The sequence below is a fragment of the Athalia rosae genome, chromosome 3 (assembly GCF_917208135.1).
Source record: "Athalia rosae chromosome 3, iyAthRosa1.1, whole genome shotgun sequence".
Classification (NCBI taxonomy): domain Eukaryota; kingdom Metazoa; phylum Arthropoda; class Insecta; order Hymenoptera; family Athaliidae; genus Athalia; species Athalia rosae.
The window spans coordinates 14400997-14424198 of NC_064028.1; the positions used below are offsets into that span (position 1 = coordinate 14400997).

At 35.6% G+C, this 23202-nt stretch overlaps 5 protein-coding genes and 1 long non-coding RNA gene across 8 annotated transcripts; 3 read left to right on the top strand and 3 right to left on the bottom strand.

Annotated features, from left to right (window-relative positions):
- Positions 1 to 1679: 1679 nt before the first annotated feature.
- Positions 1680 to 15789, bottom strand: LOC105691853 (chromatin assembly factor 1 subunit A). Of its 2 annotated transcripts, none has more exons than XM_020855831.2 (10): positions 15650 to 15789; positions 12860 to 13034; positions 11644 to 12770; positions 11443 to 11561; positions 10963 to 11351; positions 10699 to 10868; positions 3028 to 3179; positions 2829 to 2880; positions 2486 to 2627; positions 1680 to 2359 (listed from the first exon to the last, which is right to left on the bottom strand). In XM_020855831.2, the coding sequence occupies exons 2-10, from the start codon at positions 12939 to 12941 to the stop codon at positions 1923 to 1925; spliced, it is 2670 nt and encodes an 889-aa protein (XP_020711490.2). In that variant the 5' UTR covers positions 12942 to 13034; positions 15650 to 15789; the 3' UTR covers positions 1680 to 1922. The 2 variants fall into 2 exon arrangements, with proteins under 2 accessions (XP_020711490.2, XP_048508583.1); XM_048652626.1 differs by lacking the exon at positions 15650 to 15789 and adding an exon at positions 14448 to 14464.
- LOC105691850 (Krueppel-like factor luna) lies at positions 3009 to 10116 on the top strand. Its single transcript, XM_012410598.3, has 5 exons — positions 3009 to 7738; positions 8121 to 8397; positions 8507 to 8746; positions 8818 to 8963; positions 9049 to 10116. Exons 1-5 carry the CDS (start codon positions 7712 to 7714, stop codon positions 9352 to 9354), a joined length of 996 nt encoding a protein of 331 aa, XP_012266021.2. The 5' UTR covers positions 3009 to 7711; the 3' UTR covers positions 9355 to 10116.
- On the bottom strand, positions 7764 to 8195 carry LOC125500290. The gene is made up of 3 exons (XR_007277593.1): positions 8053 to 8195; positions 7931 to 7959; positions 7764 to 7832 (listed from the first exon to the last, which is right to left on the bottom strand). It is a non-coding gene; the product is annotated as an uncharacterized LOC125500290 (long non-coding RNA).
- Positions 13441 to 15451, top strand: LOC105691944 (G-patch domain and KOW motifs-containing protein). The gene is made up of 5 exons (XM_012410783.3): positions 13441 to 13772; positions 13848 to 14232; positions 14315 to 14418; positions 14546 to 14856; positions 14958 to 15451. Exons 1-5 carry the CDS (start codon positions 13633 to 13635, stop codon positions 15356 to 15358), a joined length of 1341 nt encoding a protein of 446 aa, XP_012266206.2. The 5' UTR covers positions 13441 to 13632; the 3' UTR covers positions 15359 to 15451.
- LOC105691945 (omega-amidase NIT2) lies at positions 15580 to 17755 on the top strand. Its single transcript, XM_012410784.3, has 6 exons — positions 15580 to 15726; positions 15797 to 15943; positions 16288 to 16472; positions 16547 to 16715; positions 16817 to 17050; positions 17215 to 17755. Exons 1-6 carry the CDS (start codon positions 15681 to 15683, stop codon positions 17304 to 17306), a joined length of 873 nt encoding a protein of 290 aa, XP_012266207.2. The 5' UTR covers positions 15580 to 15680; the 3' UTR covers positions 17307 to 17755.
- On the bottom strand, positions 17348 to 23036 carry LOC105691946. Of its 2 annotated transcripts, XM_012410785.3 has the most exons (4): positions 22382 to 23033; positions 21584 to 21995; positions 20458 to 20606; positions 17348 to 19431 (listed from the first exon to the last, which is right to left on the bottom strand). In XM_012410785.3, exons 2-4 carry the CDS (start codon positions 21690 to 21692, stop codon positions 19261 to 19263), a joined length of 429 nt encoding a protein of 142 aa, XP_012266208.2. In that variant the 5' UTR covers positions 21693 to 21995; positions 22382 to 23033; the 3' UTR covers positions 17348 to 19260. The 2 variants fall into 2 exon arrangements, with proteins under 2 accessions (XP_012266208.2, XP_048508604.1); XM_048652647.1 differs by lacking the exon at positions 21584 to 21995 and having other exon boundaries at positions 22382 to 23036.
- Positions 23037 to 23202: the final 166 nt, after the last annotated feature.

Consider the following 23202-nt stretch of genomic DNA (forward strand, 5'->3'; position numbering starts at 1 on the left):
AGAACTATCGTCAATGAATTAATTCAATATTATTATGTCGTATGATGGTCGGTTTACGATTAATATCGTATGTACCTATGATAATAATCGTTGAAGAGACTCATACCAATGGAAAAACCGATGGCATAAAATTGAACGAGCAGAATCTCTAATTTTATGTACATTTCATCGCTATACCATAGATATATATTGAACAATTATATATCCATGGGTGTGCTAACTTAGGTTGAAATATTTCGTTATGAATTTACACTGCAATCGTCGAAAAAAGCTGCCCCCATTCTTTCAAGTCCTATAGGTTTATTAAATTTTTTAATTACCCATGTGAATAGATGAAGATATGCATGGAAATTTCTGGCAATCCTTTGAACTCTGTAGTGTTTTTAAAAGTAAAAGTGAATCGTGGAGCGAATAGCTGACTACAAATTAGAAATTTCACATATTAATAGCGTATTCGAGCTTGTAAGTCACATTTTGACACTGCTAGATAAAGGGAGTGTTCATTTTTATGGAAATACGCAATGTATGTTCCTCTTTGTGGGTCCAGGGATCTCATGTGAATACGTAATTTAATATTATACTATTGTATTATATAATAATTATAATATTATGCATGGGTATTCAATCATACCCCTGTGGCGTATGATCAACAGATTCTCTGGTTGCTCGCAGACCTCATCAGTAGGCATTGGAATCATATTTTGATTCTGAAAACACGTATGGGCCATTCCACGTGAACCGGATCAATCACCTCTCAGATATTTTTTTAATTTGGCATGTCGATTGTCCATGGGGAGGAATTAGTGCAAATTTCGATTTATTATGAACAATCGAAAAATTGAGAGGCGGTTTCTTCAAAAAATCATAACTTCGTCAAAAATGATGTTGGATTCAATTTTTTTTCAGAATTTACGCGGATAAGGCCATAGATTTGGAAAAAAAAAAAAAATGGTGCCGGAAAAGTTTATTTATCATTTGTTTATTTGACAATGAATTTTTAAATGATTTTTAAAACACTGACGGATAGCACCGAAAAATTTGAAAAAAATGCTGACATATACTTTGAACTATACTACAGCCTGTGAATTAATTTCAAAGATGCGTTCGGCTTCGTTTTCGAGTAAAAAATCATCAAAGTTGGCGGCGCGCGTAAATTCGAGCTCGTCGACGCCTATGCTCGTAATGACGCGCGTCGAGCGACAGAGAATACCCTGTCTACTCTCCATGGTAGCTACTTGGTGGACGCTCCGCGGCAGCATTCACGAGTCATTTTCGCGATGATCGACACCGTTAAAAAATCTGAAAAAAATACCAAAGCTTCCCCATTACACGGCAAAGCGATAGAGTAAGTTCCAGAGATGTGTTATTTCTCGTTTTCGACGAGTTCGACGTTGACTGAAGATAGTTATCATCAGTCAACGTTCGATATGTAATGCCAGGTTGCATACAATTAGGTACTACTACTGGCCGGAGAAGATGCAGTATCCGCCAAATATAAATTATAATTGAAAAAAAGTAAATTCAGATTGCCGAGCTCGGAATAGAATCACAATGCATCCATTGCATAACAGTAATCTGAAAACCCAAATTGGCAAAAATGAAAAGCAAGGATGTTTAGACATAGTTATGCGGTATGCGGGAATAAAGGGATAAAAATAATCTCAAGCTCAATAAATAAATAACAAACCAAAACTGACAAGATACTAAAACATAAGTATCACATAGCCGAGTTTATTATCAAATTATCAGTAGACGCAAAAAGACGATGTGAATTCGAACGAGAAATATGACTAATAATGATAATAAAAATAAAAATAAAGCGCGTATAGATATACATATAAATAGAACTGTTTATAATTGTAAATTTTTAATAAATTTCATTCGATTATAGGTTTAAACAATTGACTTTCGATTCAACAACTTTAAAATTTCCATTGATTAGGTAATGTAATATCAAGGCAATTGTATTCTCTCCTAACATCTTCGCTGACATACCAACATGAGCGAAGAAACATAGGTCCTTCATCGGGACAGGCTCTCCAGGTGGCTATTTCTTTTATTTTCCGAGATAAACTCATCTTAGATATTTGTCTATCATCAGTCTTATTTTTTTCCCAGAATGCTTGGAACTCTCTTATCAGGGATATTCTTCCATTGTTATTACCATGCACCAGTCTTATAAGATTCGGTATCATTTCTTCCGGTACATGTTTTTTTCTAGCACCGTGAACCGGCATTGATGGACTTCCAAAATCCGCTACTATCGAATTATCCACAACTGGAGCCGCGCCAAGAATAACAGGAATATTATAAACCCACGCTTGCCGGGCAGAAAAAAACTGCAGGACATGAGGAGTGACTGAAAATATAAAAAATGAAATTGATTGCTTTCTTTTTACATTTTAAAATCGATCTTCTCTAGCTACAAGTCTAAAATCATCCGTCCAAGCGCAAGTTTATCTGACGTGTGAAGTAGATGACTCACTGTTTTCTGGATAAGAATTGTCACGCGATCCTTGCCAGATACATCCGATAGCCCTGGGCTTGATTTTTGAAGTTTTAGTCTTCCTCTCAGCCTCAAACTGATCGTTCATCAATTTCAACTTCAATTTTTGTGATTCCGGCGACTGCAAGTAGAGAAAAAAAAATGTTTCAATCAAATTGAAATCAAGATCACCCTATTCGCTCTGATTCAGGAAGTTTTCAATCAAATGAATATAATCACGCTCTTTTTGAGAGAAAAATAAAATATACGCAAGTCTAAGCGAAAGAAGTTGAATGTTTCATTCCGAGAAATTGAGAAACTAGATCTTATTTATCGTTCTCACCAAATCTTCGCCGTCCTCTTCGTCAGCCTTGGCCTCTTCGTCCGAAAGATATCTGGAAGGAAAAGTACGATTGAAACCTATCACCTATTCGTACACATGAGACAGGAGAAAAGAACGAGATAAAAAAAAAAAAAAGAAAAAAAAATTAAATGAAATAAAGAGAAATAATAAACTTGTATTGTTATAGGAATAAACTTACCCATGAGGGACCATGAAATCGTTATCGACATCGTACTCGTTCTCTTCGGGAGCTAATTCTTCATCACGTTCGTCGTCTGAGCCTCGAATAGATTCACCGGGTTCCTCTTCTTCCCATTCATCGTCAGAATCGATCTCGTAATCGAACCATTTCTGAAAAAATATAGAAACAGGCAAACAACCCAAGATTAAATTTGTACAAAGTTCGTAGAAAAATAAAATTAGGATAAAATAAAATAAAAAACAGATTGAAGGAACATGTATTTTCAGATTGCATTTCACAATTTTCGTTAGTGATAAATCATCTTTGAGAAGAAAAAAACTAATACCATTCGAAAAATATTAAAACTTTGTTTAAATCGACGGAGCCTATACTTAATAATTATGATATCACGACGAATAAATTTCTTCCCTTCTTTTTGGTTTGTCTCCAAACTCGTTTGTCTCGAATTTTTTTTAAGTTTTTCTCGTGTATGTAAATATTAAAATTAAATCCATCATTTACAGACGACGAGGACATCGCCAACCGCATTTGCTATACAGTGATTGAGTTGCAGGACGTTCATATCAGTGGCACTTCCTCAACGTTCGACAAATCGTACGATAAAACTTGGCTAGCCACCATTGTGAGCTGGCCGGGCTATACATGTGTGAGGAATCGGTGAAAAAAATGAAACAAGGAAAAAAGAAATAAAGAAAAAATAAATTCCGGAGTGCGTAATAAGTTTCAGCCGTATGTGTAGAAATAAAAATTACGGCGATAACAAATATATCAACCTAATACTATTTTGGTAAAGAGAAGAAAAGGAGAAAAAAATGTGTTTAACAATTAGTGCGAATCTATAACGTATGAGACCGAGATCGGACATTTTTTGGAGCAAAAGTCGGCCGAGCCGTTATAATTTTTGTCCGCTGTGTGACTTACAATTAATATTATATGGGTAGTTACAAAATCGTGACAATTATAAACCTCGTTATAAACAGTAAAATTAAACGCCGCAGATATTATTTGCAAAAGGTATAATATACCCTGAGATTTATTGTATTTAATTTTTTATTTTTTATTTACATATATATATTTTTTCCCGGATTTTTTAAATCAGGGGCGATAATATATCATACACGGATACTATAGTAACCTCAGCGTTTAGTCGTTTGAAAGGAAAACTGCGGAATTCTTTTTTGGTACACCACAAAAAGAATGATTTACTTATTGTATATATAAGCACGTGTTGTTTACGAGTACATAACATTATTTTATATAATGCACTACAGTATGTATTAGAGCTACGAAATAGTATTTATTATAACGAGTGTTCGATGATTTTATTAGAAGTTATAGAGAAAAAGACGAAAAAAAAAATGATAAAATAGGAATGAAATGACTATGATTTCACTCATGCATACAATTTTTTTCCTGCTGTATACATATATTTATATACTATACATAATACGTCACAATTGATATTGATACGCGAAGTGATATAACGAAATCGGTCGAGTTCGCACATTTCTTGATTCAGATTCACGTGAAGGTGTGTGTTATAATCCGAACAGATGGGTGAAGTAAAATGATAATAATAATAGTAATAATGATAAATGAAATATATAATGAATAATGGACTGTCTCCTGTAAACGGTCAATTGTCACAATCCATTATTACTGTTTATCAAAATGAATACCGAAAATTTATCTCATTAGCAAAGCCAATTCCGACATTCGGCACGGTTATATTGTTTATTTCTATGTTATAGAGGTGTTTAGGTATGGCGATACCGAAGTGAAAATTTACAACATTTATGGGGACGTGACCAAAAAAAAAAAACAGAAAAAACTGTCAGCCGCTCTATCAGTATTATTATATTGCTACTACATACAGGGTGAATCCTTCAACTCTGTCAACCCGTCAGGGGTATGTTGGGGCTGCTCAGACAAGCATTTTGAGGTAACACACTTATGGTCGGAAACTCCTCCTAACGGCTGTGGAGGGCTTTGAAGATTTTTTTAAAATTTATTTATTCATTTATTTATTTTTTCTGGTACCCAGGGGTTGCTCCTACTTTCGCTCGGATTCGAACGCAATGGTTTATTCTGCGCTAAAAAACGTACTTCTTAGTGTCTCATCGGTACAATGACAAGTCGAGTAATTATGAACCGCCTTACTTGGGTCGAGCTAACCAGATGTGCATTATGCGTACCGCGCCAATGATTCGAATTCACTCGCTGCGTAACGCTGGTATCGTGAACGGTTCCCAAACCGACCTTTTCCCCACAGGCAAGTTTTCACTGCAGTTAATCGTCACCTGAGGGAAACTGGGTACCATAAAGAAAAAATTAAAAACAAAAAAAATTTAAAAAACAAAACTCCAAAGCCCTCCACAGCCGTTAGGAGGAGTTTGCGACCATAAGTGTGTTACCTCAAAATGCTTGTCTGAGCAGCCCCAACATACCCCTGACGGGTTGACAGAGTTGAAGGATTCACCCTGTATATTGTTTTCATTGATATTATTATTTTTATTATCATCATTGTTATTATTATTATCATCGTTATGTCCTGACTACTGGTCACGCGAAACTTTTTCTTCACTTAAATAAATGATGATTCACATTTCGTCATAAATATATAAAAAATATACAATGTATAGACTGCTGCTACTTCAGCTGAAACAATGCTAGAAAACACGAGCACGCAAAGTTGACATTTCGAATCATCACTGTCATTGTCATTATCGTCATCGTCATGATCATCATTACCGCGTGATAAGTATACCATGATACATTATAACTTGATATGAGAAAAAGGACAAAGAAAAGAAACTATTAAGTTATTAATAAATTTTCAACTAAACAGATTCGGTGCTGTAATCTGAATGATCAGAACTGTAATTGAGCATACAACGTATAATGTACTTGCTCATCTCATCGGGAGATTATAATGAAAATATGATAAAGTGACAAATGGGGGTTGATATGACGCGATGGGCGAGAGAAAAGTAAAGCGCATGGTATGCATATGTATACATGTATATGAGATTGGGAGATTTAAATTCCGATCAGAAACTTCATCTTCATTATTCATTTTATTTTATTTTTACTTTTTTTCTCTCTTTCTTTTCTCCCTGTCTATCGAGTGCAGCGTATAAACATGAAAATTATAGGCGTTGTCAACTCACCGAAGGGCCATCTGTAATGGCTGTTTTATACCTCGTAAAAGAGATTAAACGGTTGCCCTTAGATTAAAGATTACAATAATTAACACGGTGCTATAATTTATTAATCGGTAAACTTGATACGGGACAGAAAGAGAATTAAAAAAAAGCACAACTCATTTTACTCAAAGTGCAACTAAACTTTACGAGACGAGTTATAAAAAAAGAATCAAAAACAAAGAGCCGATCGTATAGTAGGAGAAGACTGTAAAAAAAAAAAAAAACAAAGGCAAAGGAAGTGAGAGAAAAAATCTTGCGGATGAGCGGTCCTGGAAATCATGTCGCGTAAGTTTGGTAAATGAAGAGAGATATACAGCTTTGCTCGTCGTGATTTATCTCCCATGGCGAGATATCGAGCTCTGGAATATCGTTTTACATGAAACCAGCGCGGGTACCGAGCACCGTCTGGTTTGAAACAACACTAAAAACCGACGTACAAATAGATTAATAAATAAAAAACGTGAAATTATCGGCTCGGTGTATTGTGTGCGTTATATAGGCCGGCTGGAGTTACATATAAACTGAATTTTCTTCTCTTTTGAGGACGAGAATGCGTTATTTTTCTCGTTTCTCATTTACGCGAGGAAAATTTACGAAGTTTAAGACAATAAAATTGTATCTGATATATCGATTAATTAAATTATATAGTATGTATACATACAATGTGGAGCTAAACGCGATAACGATTTCTGCACGATTATTTGTACATAAATCGACCAGCAGCGTACTTTATAATCGCGAAAAATTATCCAATTAGCAGCAGCCTAGTGACCGTGCCATGCGTCTGGACGTTTTTAAATGGCAGAAAGAACAGCGCCAGGAACTCCCTCGGGATTGGCGGGGACGGCCCCGAGTGGCACAAACCGCGATAATCGCGCTTCAGCGACGTCGTCGTCGCCGTCGTTTCTGTGTTTCAGTGTCGCTTCACACTGTCGTCATCCTCGTCGGTCGTATAAGATAGATATTCTTTTACATTATGTTGCTGCTCTGTCAGTTTTTAACCGGCGACAAGACAATCAACATGTGCAGCATCAAACTGCGCGCTTTTATGAATACTCGCTTACTAATTAACTAATTATTAACTATTTAACATGTGAACATACCAAAAACAATTCATAAAATAGTTACTCTCATTTAAAGTCGAATTTCAAATCTCCGCGCCAAGTTTAAATATTAAGTGGATTATTTTTTTTTTACCACTACAGGCCAGCGGATTGTGCAATATGTAACACTTGCAATAAGTTCGATGATAGCACTAATAATCTTTACCGCGCAAATCAATTTTTCAAATCTGTGCCGTTAAAGGAAAAGAAATACAATTAACGTTCGGGTTTACGTGTACAATAACGATGCGGATTAATCTTTGAGCTAATGCAGTGCGAAACACATGGTGCACAAATTTCCAGAGTTGTCAAGATTTTAATGAGAGACAAATTGAAAATAATTCATCATCATCGTCTTTGTGATACGAGATAATGGTAGCCGATACATCGATCTTCGACGTAAGTGTTTTTATGTCTTCTTTTCTTTAGTTTCTTATTTTACGAATTTCAAAATACATTCGACCAACTTTCATTGGTAAAAATTTCTATCAATCTGAAAAGAAAAAAACAAAACGACATTAAAAGTTAATAAAAATAACGTGGCAACGCATAACAAAAATTAGGTATGTACTATAAAATTTTCATACATACAATTACGTGATTCCGTTCGACGAAAAAAGCTGAAAAAATCAGAATATATGAACGTTATCTGAGGTTTTCAGATGATAATCGGAAGACAAAAGAAAATGAAAGAGAGTTAGTTCAACCTTTACCTTTTCAAAGTGACGAATTTGAATTCATACGTATTTTTATACTATTTTTTTCATTTCTAAATAACCAGATGACGGACGAATTGCTCTTCTCAGCATTGGGTCTTCAGATAGAGCCGACCTCTGATAATCTTCATCAACAGTTGGTCAGTTCACCAACCTTGACAACACTATCGTACAACTATGAAACACCATGTACAACACCACTGAGCGAAGCATCGGATCCTTCCGATGATTACAATTTGACTACTTTAAGAGAGACGTCTGAATACTATACGAATTATTCCTCATCTCCGGAAATGCTTTGGAACGAATGGTCCTGTACAAACGGCTCCAAGTCCTCATCCGGTACACAATCTCAAACTTCCATTTCATGATGTACAGATGTAGTGATAAGTACACTCTTATCAAGACTATTCGATAGAAAATCGATCAACTTCTTTTACTCATGATTCAGGGTGCCTCAGTGAATTGAGTGAGCTCAGCGAACTTGACTCAGAGTTAGAATGGTGCTTGGATCGCAGCTGGAACACAGGTCTCCCAGAGAGAACACCATTGTGTACACCTGGTTGCGAAGGATTTTTGCATCTTCCATTACCACCACAGCGTCAGGTTCAGCAGCCGCATTTTCAGCATGACGAACCATTGCTGGTTTTGGGAATTGATCTTCGAGCACTGGAAGATACTTTGGGCACAGGTAATCAAACAAACGATGATGATTATTGTACAAACTTAAATGGCAATTTCTTACCGTCTGCCTATTTTCAGATCACAACAACAACCAAATCGATGAAAATCTACTTGTACAATCCGCAGCTAATGCAGCTCTAGCAACCCATGATTATACGAACAGGAACCTTGCTAATGCTGCCGAAGATCGTTGTTTTCCATGCACATATCAAGGATGTGCTAAGGTAACTAAATACTCTAAAAACTAGCAATTCTATTTAAAAAAAAGAAACTCTATTCGAATTCAGTATTAATACTTACCTTCAATAGATGTACGCAAAAGCGTCTCACCTGAAGGCTCATCTTCGTCGTCATACTGGTGAAAAACCATTCGCCTGTACCTGGGCAGGATGTGGATGGCGTTTTAGTAGATCGGACGAACTCGCAAGACACCGTAGATCGCACTCTGGTATAAAGCCATACCCTTGTGAAATGTGCACCAAGAGATTCGCCCGAAGTGATCACCTTGCCAAACATCGTAAGGTGCATAGAAAAAACTCTTTTCCGATATTTCCGGGCGGTCCAGGTAAAAGTTTTCGGACTTCAAAAATGAACCAAGTTACAACGGAAATGTAACTTCTATTTATTAGATACGCGTTCTCGTCAGCGGCAGCTGGGCTAAATAATGATAATTCCTCAGCGTTTTTAATAAACGGGCATCAATTTACGGCGCGTTGATTGCGTCAAATTGCCAAAAGTATTATACGTAAGAGAATAATTTTTTTTCGATTTTTTCGTTTTTTTTTTTCAATTACGTCAGGACAAAACTGCTGTGAACAGATGTATACATATGTAAGCCAAAGAAGATATGCCAAATGTACTTTTTGAACTCTGAAGATAGTTTGAAATGACAGTTACCAAGGATATAAATGAAAGAATTTATAATAAAGCTTGTTATTTAAAAACAACTAAACGTCTGAACTTGAAATGACAAAGATATACGTTATAATAAATTATAAACAATACTCCGTACATTATAATTTCAGATTATTCTGTAAGTTAATTAAATAATTAATCAATTAATTGGCAAGTTGATATTGAATAATCGCAGGAATAAATCTGTGCGGATAAAGAAAATTTGATTGTCAATTAGCTGACGTTGCATAAAAACTTGATACAGTTATGCTGGAGATAAATTAAATTTACTTTACATTTACTTTATATGTATGTTATTTAGGTATGAATTCATCCATCATATAATGAACTAAGTGGACGACAATAATTATTTTAAAACGCGTTGTAGCTATATCTGCGGCAGTTAATACTTAGTTATTTCTTTTTTAATCAGCTATTTCCATGACATTTGAAAGAATAATAATAAATACAATTATCAATATTGTTTGTCTGTACATTTTTCATCCGTTTCAGACTCAACGAACCACCGCATCGTATTATTACAACATGTGGAGGTAAAGTGCGCATTCTTGTATAAGTAAGTAATGAAGTTAGCAGTCCAATTTCTTTGCTCCCTAGCTGCTGTACTAATATTTTTTCAGCATGAGAATGTTTATTGAAAACGTTGTCGCTTACTCGAACTATCCGATTGAAAAGTTGACGATGGCAAATTTTTTTTTCCAATGTAAGAATTTTTCGCGTTATGGCTGCCGTTTTTTTTTTTATTATTTATACTCGGCGTGGTTTCATAGAGTATGGAGTAAATCTATTCAACTGTTAATCGTTCGCAACAAATGGTATGTTTAGAGATTTTTACGACGTCTTTGTATCGCTGTAATGATAGCTGCAGTATCACCTTTGGTAGAAAACAAGAATGACTTCTTATCTTTTAGTACTTTGCAACTATTTATAATTGCAAACAATGTTTAGCGCGTCCGTAACATGCGGTAAATTATCTCAATGGATATATGAAAGGTGAATTATCGCAGAGATGAATGTAAAATAATTAATTGACAAAACACTCACCGAATCCTTCGCGAAAGGTCTTCGCGGAGTTATGTGATCGCTTTTTTTTCTCCATGTGCCCCAAAACGGTGGTCGACGATTTTCGACAAACATGAACAATTTTGGATGATGTTTTTCGGAAAGGGAAGCGCTTCTTGGGTCCACCGTATCTGAGGAACCGTCGTCATCGTCTAAACAGACGAGATAAAATTTATTACGCATAGAATAAAGCAGTGGAAGTTAAGAACAGGAAGAGATAAAAATTGGCTAATTATTTCTAATTACCGACTATGATGACGACGTCTTTGGCTTCGTACGGCCACGTTTTCTGAGATCTTCTAATGTTGGTAGGATTTTTTATGAGTCCATTGAGATATAATTCATCTTTGGAAATTCCCTTGTTTAACAGTTTATCGAATGTTAATTTGTCAGTATCATCGAGATTCCTTCTGGTTATAGGAGCCACCCTCATGTCTGCTTTAACTTCAAATGGCATAAACAGTTGATCTTTGACAACTACGTCTTCTTCAACAATTTTCGCATCTGGTTTCTTTGGGACAAAGAAGTTGGCAAAGTTAACTGCAGCCTTTTGCTTTTTGCGTTCGGCCTCCAACTTTTCTTCTTCCTTTTTTCTGCGCTCATCTTCTTTAGCTTCTTTTTCTTTTTGCTTCAGCCTACGAACAATAGTAATTAATAAACTCATAGAGACAAATAAAAAAAGTTACCTTCCATAGGCTATAAATCTTATGCGTAATTACTGCGTACTCGATCTCTATTTGTCTCTTTTGTTCCTTCATTTCCTTCTCTTGGCGCTTCACTTTTCGTCTTTCTTCCTTCTCCTTTCTCCGAGTCTCACGCTCTTCTTCAAGCTTTTTCTCCCTCTCCTGTAACATCAACAGCGATAAAAAAATTGAACCACGAATTACAGTTCGAATAATGGATTGAAAAAATATTATTGCCACACACCATTTTCATCTTGCGCTGTTCTTCACGTTTTTTAGCGCTCAAAAGACGTCTTTCGATTTGTTTCGGCGTAAGCTTCTTGTTTCTAGAAGGAGTGGACTTTTCATTACGAGGTGTTTTGCTGCCTTCACTTTCGTTCAGTGTCCTATTTTTGTCTCCGTTCTCATTACTGGATTTGTCTAAGTCATCATTTACATCATCGTCCGATGAAGAAATACCAATATCTGAATCTGAGTCACCATTTTTAGCATTGTTATCATCTGATATCATAGTCTCTCTTTTTTGATCAGTCAAATCAACATATGCTGATTTTAATTTGAAACACTGAATCTTCGTTTCTTCATCATTAGTCTGCTTTAAACCTTGATCGGACTGTCTATTTTTCTGCATTTTATCATTAGTCGAAGTACCATTAACTTCGTTCATCACTTGTACTCCATTAAAATCTTCACAGCTCTGTTCAAGACTTTTCTCAACACTTTCATCGGGTGGTTCTTTAAAAGTGTTTGTCACGATTTCTTCTGGAGTATCCATAGCAGTTTTCTCCAAAATAACATTGACATCTCGTTCCACAGATGCAACCACACTATGTTGAGTAATGTTCATTACCATTTTTTCAGAAACTACCTCAGTACTTTGTTCCTTTGCAATTTCAGAATCCATTTTATTTTTGAGAGGAGGCTCACTGTCTTTGCTATTGCCACTATCATAATCACTCAATGTTAATAAAACAACATCATCACTACGCTCTTGACTTTTTGCTTTCTTTAAAAACATACTCAACACCCCATAATCTTTCTGTTTCTTCACTTCTTCTTTGTTCTCTACTTTAATTCTTTTGTCACTGGTTACGGCAGCTTCTGCTTTCAATGTCTCACTATCATTATGCTTGTACACAATTTTTTTACTACTTTCACCCTCGCCTGCATTTTCTTCATCCTTTGTGTTTTCTAGGTCAATTACCTCAATATCACTGGATTTTGCCTTCTTCGCCAGATTTTGATTGTTGGCTTTTTTAGTAGATCCAGGACTCTTGCTTCTTACCGGAGATGGGGATTCCAACTTTCTTTTCTTATTCGAAATTGCATTAGATGAACTCAAGGGACTGATCATTTGAAACGGTAGCTGAGCTGAAAATAGAGAAATTAACATTTCTTAATTGAAGTAACTATTCTTTGGATAAATCTAAAAGGAATTAATTTGATCTAAAAATAATCACCTTGTTTCATTTTTTTTCTAGTCGGTGTAACTGGTTCGATAGTACTATTTTTCTGTTCAACTGAGACCTCCATAATTTTCATTAGACTATTCTCAATGAACAGCAAAAACTTGAGTAGAAGGCCTGGATAAGTCCTCCACAATTGGGCAACACGTCTGTCTCACGTAATTTGCTTCTAGAGTCCAACAGCGACAGGTGAATGAAATAAGCAATGTTAACAATGCCGATCACCGTTACACTTCGGCATTGTTATAACCTAATAATTCAGCCGAACCAAGCCAAATTTATAAATTAAAATTTGGCGGATAACACTGGAGTCTACTCTCTTATAAATATAAGGATTCGATCAAGGATCACAACAACTTTGAATACATCAATGCTCTATTGAGCGACCATTTGACAATTATTAAATAACACAACACCTCGCCACTTTGTGTAAAATCGCGCGGGAACTATTTAGGATTTCCCTTGTTCTTCCCTCTAGCCTTATAGAGAACAACCTAGAGAAGTTACACTCCCTAGGCGTTCACCTACCTCAGATTTGTACGGAGTTATTTTAAAATTAGGTAAAGTACCAATAGTTGAAATAAACCTCAACAATGTGGTCTGACTATTTGTGTAACTTTTCTAAAGGATAAGGTTACTTAAAAATGGATTAAGACAAAAAAAGTCGTGAGTGGTTTCAGTTCACGTAGGTGGTACTGAAAAATCGCGCGCAAAGCAGCTGTCTGCTTCATGTTCTGTTGCTGGCCCATGGACGCTAGCTGTCAAACATGGGAGAAGAAGTGAAAAAAATATCTTTTGGCTTTTCTAAGTCCGTGAAAAAGCCGGCATTAAAGGGTACAGTTTCCCAGGAGGCAAAAAAAGTCGATTACATTGAATGTCTCGATGAAAAAAGTATAAAAGTTGTCGGGTAAGATTTAGATCCTTGAAACGTTTTTCAACGTATATTAATCATAACCCTAACCTGGACGCTCTACTTTTACAGTGTTGAAGAAAAGAAGGAAAATGAGCCTCTGATAATACCTATGCGAGGATCGAAGACTTGGCATGATAGGATAATTAATAAAATTGACGCTGACATATTTGAGCCAAAGCCATCCACTCAGAATGGAGATAAAGCAATCGTTGAAGTTAAGAAAGAACCAGCCGAAGAACCAATGGAAACTGAAGGAACACTTTTTACCAAACCCCCTGAATCTGTAACAGTAAAAGAACCAGAAGAAAAATATAACGAGCCTCCTAAAACATTGGAAGAACAAGCGGCGCAAGAAATATTACGAGATCTAAATAGTGTCGAGACAAATGGAGATAAACCTAATCTATTCACTCTACCAATAAATGAGAGCTCTTCTTTAGTCGGTGAAAAAGAGGTTAGTTCTATGAGAAAAAACTCTCAAGCTCCTCCAACTAATTTAAATTCTTGCAAATACGCTATGCAATACATTGTTTCAGGCAACACTGGAAGACTATGAAAATATTCCAATCGATTTATATGGAATTGCAATGCTCAGAGGCATGGGATGGAAGCCGGGTAAAGGAATTGGTAAAAATGAGAAGTATGAATATTTTGAAATTTGTAAGTCACCTGCAGGGTGGGCTTGCTATCTTTGTTAGTATAATGGATGCCAGAAATAGTCGTTCTAGCTCCAGTAGTGCGGAAATGACCCACTGTATCCTTTTCAGGTTGGTCGAGGCATCTGTACCTGAATTAAGGCCAAAGGGAATGGGCCTAGGTGCAGACAAAGTAACAATGCAGAAGGCAAATGGTAAGCCACGGACAAAAGAGGAAGAGGATCTGAAACTCGTTACTGGAGCGTACATCAAAATAATCGCTGGGAAGCAAAAAGATTCCTATGGACAGATTGAAGGACTAGATGATGACGCGGGCAGATTTATAGTGAAAATGGCATTAGGGGGAAATGTTGTCTCTTTGAACGAAGCAGTTGTACAAGCAGTTACTAAAGAAGATTATCTCAAGAATAGTAAAGTCCTGAGTGAGTTGAAGTTACTTGATTTCCTTGATAAATTTTTTTGGGATGAAGTAGATTAAAACTGGGAGATTTAGTCTTTAATATTTCAATTAATTGAATTCCAGACTCTGCAAAGTATCAGGAATATAAGGCTAGAGCAGCAGCTGGAGATTCTCCGGATAGTGAGCAAGAAGAGAGAAAAACAGAGAAGAAAGAATCTAACAGCAGTAGTAGGAAAAAAATTAAGAAACATAGAAGGCGTTCAAGCAGCTATGACAATAGTCCTGATCAAAATTCGAGGAAAAGAAAAAGTTCTGAGAGTAGTGAGGCTGAGAAAAAGTCAAAGAAATCAAAAAAGTCAAAAAAACACAAAAGTCGTGACAGTTCGGCAGAACGTTCCAGTAGAAAAAATCGCAAGAAGGACAAAGAGCGTGAAAGAAGAAAGGATAGACGGTGTTCCGAATCACCAGAAAGGAGAAAGCAGAAAAAACATAAAAGATCTAGATCCAGATCGCCCAGAAGATGATTTACGGTCACTGCTAAGTGATGAAATTCAATGTCCGTCATGCACATGCAATTGTATTTATAAATTTTTCATGATAAAATTGCGTATTTTTTATCTGTTGCTTCTACTTCTTGTCAATATTAGCCCAATATTCACTACTCCCACTAATATCAGCTCATATAGACTGTATCAGTGACATTCCTTATCAGCACATTTAAACGCAGTACACAACCGAGCTGGGCTGTTCATAAACTGCATGTAGTATCAATCAAGAACGAGTCATCGTAAAATAGTCAGCTGACATAACCTAACCTGGCGTTGAACTGATGTTTTTCCTCTGATCATGGCGTTAGGTAATCTCGTTCGACAGTCCGGCAAAGCAATGACAAGTACGTTTGCGGTTTGTGTACAATTTTCCTTGATTCTATCCTATTCTCACTAAAATAAATTTTATTCAAGCCCTTCGACTGGCCTTAGTACAGCTCTCCGTGAGCGATGACAAAACTGTGAACATTTCAAGAGCGGTTTCATTTGTCGAACAAGCGAAGCAACGGGGCGCCGACATTGTGGCACTCCCAGAATGTTTCAACTCACCGTATGGAACGGGTAAAACTTTCAACAATTCCAACTGAAGTGAATGATTAAAATTCAGGCTTACTAGCTCTAAAACAATTGAATATGATGAGATACAATTCTGAGTATTTTTTAAGAATTTTATTAATCCTCTTTCAATTTTATCATGCCTCTAAAGAGTGCATACCACCCCAAGTAATTCTTATTCAAACGCTATGTGGGACAACAGTACGATTAAAGGATCATCGACTTCTTTGCGGAATAAATTTCTTCGCATAATAAATAAACTAATTGCGTTACAGGTCATTGTATTCCTGCGCACTCTCTACAATATATTATGCGATTGTAATTAATTGACCTACACTAAATAATTACAGGGCACTTTCCAAACTACGCGGAAAACATTCCCGCGGGTGAAACGAGCCTGGCGTTATCTGCTGCAGCAAAGAATAATGGAATTTGTATAGTCGGTGGTTCTATCCCAGAACGAGATGGAGACAAATTATTCAACACTTGCACGGTCTGGGACTCGGAGGGCAAATTAGTAGGAAAGTACAGAAAGGTGGGTTCATTTTGAAATACTTAAAATATTTATGCTAGAGCATAACTGTTCATTGAGGAATTAATAATATACAGATGCATCTATTTGACATCGATGTAAAAGGAAAAATAACTTTCAAAGAAAGTGACACTCTTACCGCTGGCAATGACTTGTTAACTTTTAAAGTCAAAGACTTCCAAATTGGTGTGGGCATTTGCTATGACATCCGGTTCGAAGAGTTAGGTCGGCTTTACCGAAACCTAGGTGAGTTGCATCAATCAAAAGGATTGCCAATGAAAATTCATGCGCATTAAATACAAACCTGTTGGCCAGTATGTATTATATTGTGTGTTGTCACATTATAGGGTGCCACTTGCTGCTTTACCCTGGTGCTTTCAACATGACGACAGGACCTCTGCATTGGTCTCTGTTGCAGCGTGCCAGGGCTAACGACAACCAGATTTATGTTGGCGCAATATCTCCAGCCCAAGGAACTGGCACCGGATATATAGCTTATGGTCACACACAGCTCACTGATCCTTGGGGGAAAATACTTAATGAACTAGAGTTTGCGGAAGACCTAATTGTGGCTGATATAGGTATGAATTACGCATCATAACTGTGATGTAGAATAAAATTTCAGAGTAGACAATAATAATACTCTGAAACATGATATAAGCTACTTGATTTCTTCAAAAAAATTCTTGATCTTTTTATGGATAGTATTTTTTCTCATAATCACATGTGGTTCTTTTCACTGCAGATCTGGGAGTTGTCGAGGAGGTCAGAGCTCAGATACCAGTTTTTGGACAGCGTCGTACTGACTTGTATGAAACTACTTGGAAGAAAATTTGAAAAAATCGTTAAAAATATAAAAGGATTATCTCTGTGGAATATTCATTGAAATATAATAATTTATTCAGTTTATTGATGTATCTTTCATCTTTGCGCAATGACAATGTTAATTCTCTTTATATAATTTTTATTAACTATCTACCTTAGACCCAGCAGTTGTCGCCGAGGCCACAGCTCAAATAACAGTTTTTGAATAGCATCGTAGTGGCGAATTGTATAAAATTAGATGGAAGAAAAATCCAAGCAATCAGTGATGGATATGTGAAGTTAATTATAGTGGCCCAACATTGGAAGAAATTCTTTTTCATTTCCATCATTTATGTTGTACTCGCGCTGAAAATTATCCATCAATAATTGTTCAGCACGCTTCATTATAATTAACAATCAATAAACATGTATAAACATGTATACTCTGTATATTTATATAATACAATGGAAATTTGGAATAATTATATATTTCTACTTAAAAAGGCCCCATGTTATATGATTCCTCAATAAACATTTCAATTAGAACTTAACATATTTCACTTAAGAATAATATATCATTTAATTATTATCTTGCAATTATTTACATTACTTAATAGAAGAATTAATAGATTTACCGTCTTGCGTCTGTTGTCAAAAACATCTTTCCGAAATTCAAGCTATCACTTTACTTGATCAATTAATTTCATGATTAGAAGATGAAGAAATCAAATTTTCTTAGCAGTACAAATCGATAAAAGTGATACTAGTTTTTTTTATTTTTATTAGAATGACTTTGCAAAAAGCGTAAAAGTACCCACGGCTTATATCTAAATTCACTATATAATAAAAATGTTATTGTTTCTGTCTCTTTTATTACCATGGAATGATATGTGATCATAGGGATAAATTGATAATGTTATTCGAATGGATGGAATTTAATTGCAAATGGCTCTATAGAAATTATTTACATATCAATATGTCATCGGATTATTTCTTAAATCGATTTCTTGTTCTTTGTTTCTATCAATTTTATTTTCTTCTAAACCCTGTACAGGAATATCGAATATATTGTACTTGATTCTCACGTAGGCTGCATATTTAGCAAATCCGCGTCGCAAAAAATGAAAAATATAAAAAAATTCTTCGACGGCTAAAAAAACTTCGCATACGTTGAAGAAAAAAATGGATAAACACTCATGAATTGGACCAATTACTGCAATAACGGGATTAATGACTGCAAAATTTCTATCACATATCAGAATGCAGTAACACAATTTCAAACCGAAAAATGATGCCCCAGTTCATTTGACCGATTTATCCAAGTATATAAGCATATGAATTTTCAGATGCATTTGTTCTTATTTCTTGTCTGTCTTCTTTTTCAATCGTTTTTTCAGTAGTAAAAACTGTAGAGGCCAGGTAAATATCTGGCTAATTCTAGTTGAGTTTTTCCCGAAATAATTCATGCTATTTTATAATCTGGCAAAGTGCCGTCAGCCATAAAATATTTTATCATAATTTCTAACATATACATCCCAACCCGCAAGCGTATAACACATATATCTCTGTATAATAAAATTGTTATGTAATTTAATTTATTTATGTATATAAAAAATTGTATCACATATTAGATAATAATTTTAACGTTATATATGTATTTTACTTACCTCGGAGAATATTAATTTTTGTAATATTTGGTAATTATTAATTCTCCACCATTTTATCTATAGCTTTGAAGGCAAATTAATGCCTCTACCCGATGATGTGTCATATGTATGCGAAATTATTGCGGAACAATAATTCTGAGCGTTCACTTGAATAAATCTTACGTAAATAGTTTCGTCTCAGAATTATTCACCCCCAAATACATGAAAAATCTCCGCGCTCCTTGCAGAGTGTGAAAGCAGAGACAAAAAAAATAGCAATGGTAGTAATAATAATCAATGAAAGGACCAAAAAAGTTCCTTAAACAATTTGCTTTTTCTTGCTAAGGAGCCATCAATACGACAACAAGCGTTGCAACAAAAAGCGATATTCTCTGATCGAAACTAGAAGTACCAGCTGCGATAATTAAGTCGGGTCCACTCCAATCCGCATCAGTTCCATCCAAGCACTCAAATTCACAACATCTTTCACCTACACGGAACCGTTTACACTTCTGCTGAAACAAATTTATTAAATTTAGAATTATTATTGTTCCCCTTATCTTACCCTTCACAACAATCGCCAAGGTTGTTATAAATAAAGGTACAATTCAATGGTATAATATTGTTGCGTAAATGGAGTTGACCCATAAGTGGACAAAGAAAATGAAAAAAGATATAACAATAATTTTACCCCATGAAATTAGATACGAGAAATAAAAGTTTAAATGCTCCATATTTTTTGTATTTTTTGATCACCTTTTGCATTAAAAACAATATACGTTTGAAAAACGTGTCGACATGTAGAGTATCATGTTACAATTGAATTAAGTGAATGATACACAACATGCGACGCACAGAGAATTGTGCACTTTGGATGTAAAAAAAAACGTACATACGTATACATAACTGTAATCAGATTAAATGAACAGGTATGTAGAGTACATGTAAGCCAATTTGTATTTTGCATCGCACTTACATAATATCTCGGGATTACAAGTTCAAGACTGAAAATATGATGGTAAGCATAGATACGTATATGCTCGATATATCTATGCTGTAATTAATTTCTAGTATGGAGAAGAGAAAATTAGGTGAAATATCGATAAGAATTTTAATTGGATTTTCTCAAAAAAATTCATGGTTTCATGATGTAGATAAATTCTCTTGAGAATCTGAGGGTGCATATGTATATTCACATTGTAATCTATGTTCGACAAAAACTGGGTATACCTGTACCTATAAAGTAGTATTTTAAGGCGTCAAAGGCTGATCGTTAACGAACCGAAAATAACGTGACACCGTAAAACAAATATGATATTATTACGTGGGACGCGAGATGAAATTTTCAGCCAGGAGTAACCCAACCCTGCGTTAAAAGAGGGCTGATTCCAAAATTAGAACGAAAAAGTTAAAAAAATATTGGGCATCTCACGAGAAAAAGAATCGATTTCAAATACATGCGTGCATACATTCCATCGTTATAATGAGTCTGCAGTATTTCGCTTTTGATTTTATAATCGAATTTAATTTCAACTCACGTAAGGTGGTGTGCAATAAATAGCTTTGCACCACATCGGCTCTGAGTGATAACAAACGCACAGGCTACAAACAGCAGGTCCCGGAACGTAAAGAAGTCCATGCGTTACGGTCCCACCTTGAAAATCGGTACAATTTTCTTCAAGTGCATCTGAAACAGAAAAAACAAAATAAATAAGAAAATTTACACGCATTATAATACAGATTTTCCACGAAGCAAGAATTCAAAACCGTCTCGCGTACACATGATTACATTCTAGCTTCAAAAGAAAAAAATTAGAAACCGCAGTGAGAAAAAATCGAGGAATTTCTTTTTAACAAAATAAAATAATTCTTATGCTACACATTTGAAAATCACCTTGAATCACGCATAAGAATTGACCTGCCCTTGCCGTGTTGAACAGTACAAAAGAAAAAATAGCAAAATCTTCTCGGGGGATTTCAATCAGATTCGTATCCAGTCAGGAATGGGAACGCCATTTCGCGTGCAAATTGCGAGCAAAAGAAAAAAAAACTGAATAAATAAAAACGCGATATCGCGTCGAAACTTCGTTTACTTCGTCGCATGTACATCGTTAACGCTATTATTTAAATATAAGTATTTTTTCCGGCCATACCAGAAGAAAAGGAAAATAAAAAATGAAATTTGGATGAAAATGTTCAAATGTATAGGTATGTACGGGGTATACTTTTTATTTCCACGTCGGATACGAATACGTTATGACTGTGTATATAAATTTTCAGAACGTGAGGGTCGGTTGGCAGACTACCTCGAAAAAAATACCCTTAATCCAGGAAATAAAAACTTTTTCTCTTTCTTCTTTTCTCTTTATTTTGCAGGTTTCTATTATACGCATGCTGCATATATCAATGGACATCCGCAGCTTTAAAAAAAATATATATTTTCTGCGTGAAATAGTTTTGGTCAGTATACTAGTACGAAAAAGAAAGATAGATAGCGAAAAAAAACGTGTAAAGACTTGGAGAACTTCGAAACAACCGTATGATGTGCCAGTTGTGCGAAACAGAAAAAAGAAATTCAAATTAAGAATCGAAAAAAAAAACGCAAAGTCTTCCACATGATTTGCTTAATCTTTTTGTTCTTCAAAATTCTCTTACAGCGCTCACCTATTTCTGGTACGAAGAATGCGGCTATGGTGCAGATAAGGAGCGCTAAAATTCCCAGAGGGATTTTACATCCCTTAATACACTCCATGTTACAAAGGGACCTAGTCATGCCGTTTTATATCTTGATAGCAGCGAATTAGTCGGTGGTTCGAAGAGCAGATAAAGAAATTGAAATCAAAAATGTTGACAAAGTTTGAATTTTGAGTCCCAACAGATCCTACGGTTGATATTAGTATTGGAAATTATGAAATGTGATCCCTTCGAATCATCAGCGATTCTGATGTTCGGAATGGAATCGAATATGGTTTTTTTTTCTATCTTCTTCCGACGTTACAGGTTCTTCAATTTTCAGACAGTGCTCTTATCTTGAAACGAACTGGAAGCAGGATTTGCTGCTGTAGCATCGTCTCTCCTAATAAATGATAATAATATTATAATGATTGTCATACGGAATACGTTTGTCATCGTTGGTATATTTCTAGAAAATAGGCGTGGGCATTTTATGATTGCAGCGGTGAATTGGGTAATGGCATAGAAATATACATATACATCAAGATTTAAATTTGAATTAAAGATATCTACATTAAACGGATCGCGAATTAAATCATCAAATAATTATAATCCCATTTTACAATCCCACGAAACGTCTGATCATGATATACATATAATTATCACGTACGTGGAAGTGAATAACAGAGAATCACGACTGTATAGTAACTGCGATACCAGAACTGATAATCCCACGCTTAGAGAAAAAATCGAAAAACAAAGAAATCGAAGACAATTATGAATTCTTACCTTGAAAAATCATTTTTCACGTATGAAATATCTTAAATATTGAAACGGTTTGAAAATCAGTTATCGTTGCAATTAGCTGTAAATTTTTTCGACCGCGATTGCTCGATGTTGTGTGGGAGCCGGTTTTTGAAAAATAAAATAAAAAAAACAAAACCAAAATGAAAATGAAAACCTGTTACCGCATACCGTCACGTGGTTCACTGTAAAATAGGCACCATTTCACTGATATAATTTTATAGGATAAAAAATAGCTAAGGCAACGGATACTGGCGACCTTGAAAATTCGTGACCTGCACTCGGTTAGAGACTCGGTATCCACAGGACCACGATAATTGGTAAAATTTACTCGGATAATCAGACGATGTCTGTTTTTTTTTTTTTTTGTTTGAATTTTTCTTGTTCAGTTTTTGGCTGCCTGTGCAGACTTCGGTTGTGGAGATGCGGAAAATTGTGTGTAAATTTTTGGAAATATTTTCTTCGCGTCGGGGCGTTATTTGTTAATTTGTTAAATGGAAGGACGAAAATTTTCAACTTCCACACGATGTGGTTCGCTTCCAAATACACTCTGTCGACGACTGTCGCATTGAGCGCAGCACCCAGCACGCGTTGCTCTGCGTTTAACGAGTGGGTCGATCGAACGCCAACTGTGGAAGAAACGACGCAAAGCGTCCGCTATCCACGTCGTCTCAACACGAAAACTACCCCCATCCCTCAAATTTTCATCCACCGATAAGGGGGAAAATAAAGGACATCTACGTGTCCCGCATTTAGCCTCATGGGACCGGATCAGTCATATGGACTTTCGAAATGATTTCTAATTT

Coding starts and splice junctions, on each gene's coding strand:
- LOC105691850 (XM_012410598.3), top strand. CDS start 7,712: ATGGTAGCCGATACATCGATCTTCGAC. Junction 7,739..8,120: donor CCGATACATCGATCTTCGAC/GTAAGTGTTTTT, acceptor CTAAATAACCAG/ATGACGGACGAATTGCTCTT. Junction 8,747..8,817: donor GGAAGATACTTTGGGCACAG/GTAATCAAACAA, acceptor GCCTATTTTCAG/ATCACAACAACAACCAAATC.
- LOC105691853 (XM_020855831.2), bottom strand. CDS start 12,941: ATGAAAATTATGGAGGTCTCAGTTGAACAGAAAAATAGTACTATCGAA. Junction 11,352..11,442: donor AAGAGACAAATAGAGATCGA/GTACGCAGTAAT, acceptor TATTGTTCGTAG/GCTGAAGCAAAAAGAAAAAG. Junction 2,360..2,485: donor CAATTCTTATCCAGAAAACA/GTGAGTCATCTA, acceptor TTATATTTTCAG/TCACTCCTCATGTCCTGCAG.
- LOC105691944 (XM_012410783.3), top strand. CDS start 13,633: ATGGGAGAAGAAGTGAAAAAAATATCTTTTGGCTTTTCTAAGTCCGTG. Junction 14,233..14,314: donor CTTTAGTCGGTGAAAAAGAG/GTTAGTTCTATG, acceptor ACATTGTTTCAG/GCAACACTGGAAGACTATGA. Junction 14,419..14,545: donor GGAATTGGTAAAAATGAGAA/GTATGAATATTT, acceptor TATCCTTTTCAG/GTTGGTCGAGGCATCTGTAC.
- LOC105691945 (XM_012410784.3), top strand. CDS start 15,681: ATGGCGTTAGGTAATCTCGTTCGACAGTCCGGCAAAGCAATGACAA. Junction 15,944..16,287: donor CAACTCACCGTATGGAACGG/GTAAAACTTTCA, acceptor AAATAATTACAG/GGCACTTTCCAAACTACGCG. Junction 16,716..16,816: donor TCGGCTTTACCGAAACCTAG/GTGAGTTGCATC, acceptor GTCACATTATAG/GGTGCCACTTGCTGCTTTAC.
- LOC105691946 (XM_012410785.3), bottom strand. CDS start 21,692: ATGACTAGGTCCCTTTGTAACATGGAGTGTATTAAGGGATGTAAAATC. Junction 20,607..21,583: donor ATTCTTCGTACCAGAAATAG/GTGAGCGCTGTA, acceptor TTTCTGTTTCAG/ATGCACTTGAAGAAAATTGT. Junction 19,432..20,457: donor TTTATTGCACACCACCTTAC/GTGAGTTGAAAT, acceptor TTGTTTCAGCAG/AAGTGTAAACGGTTCCGTGT.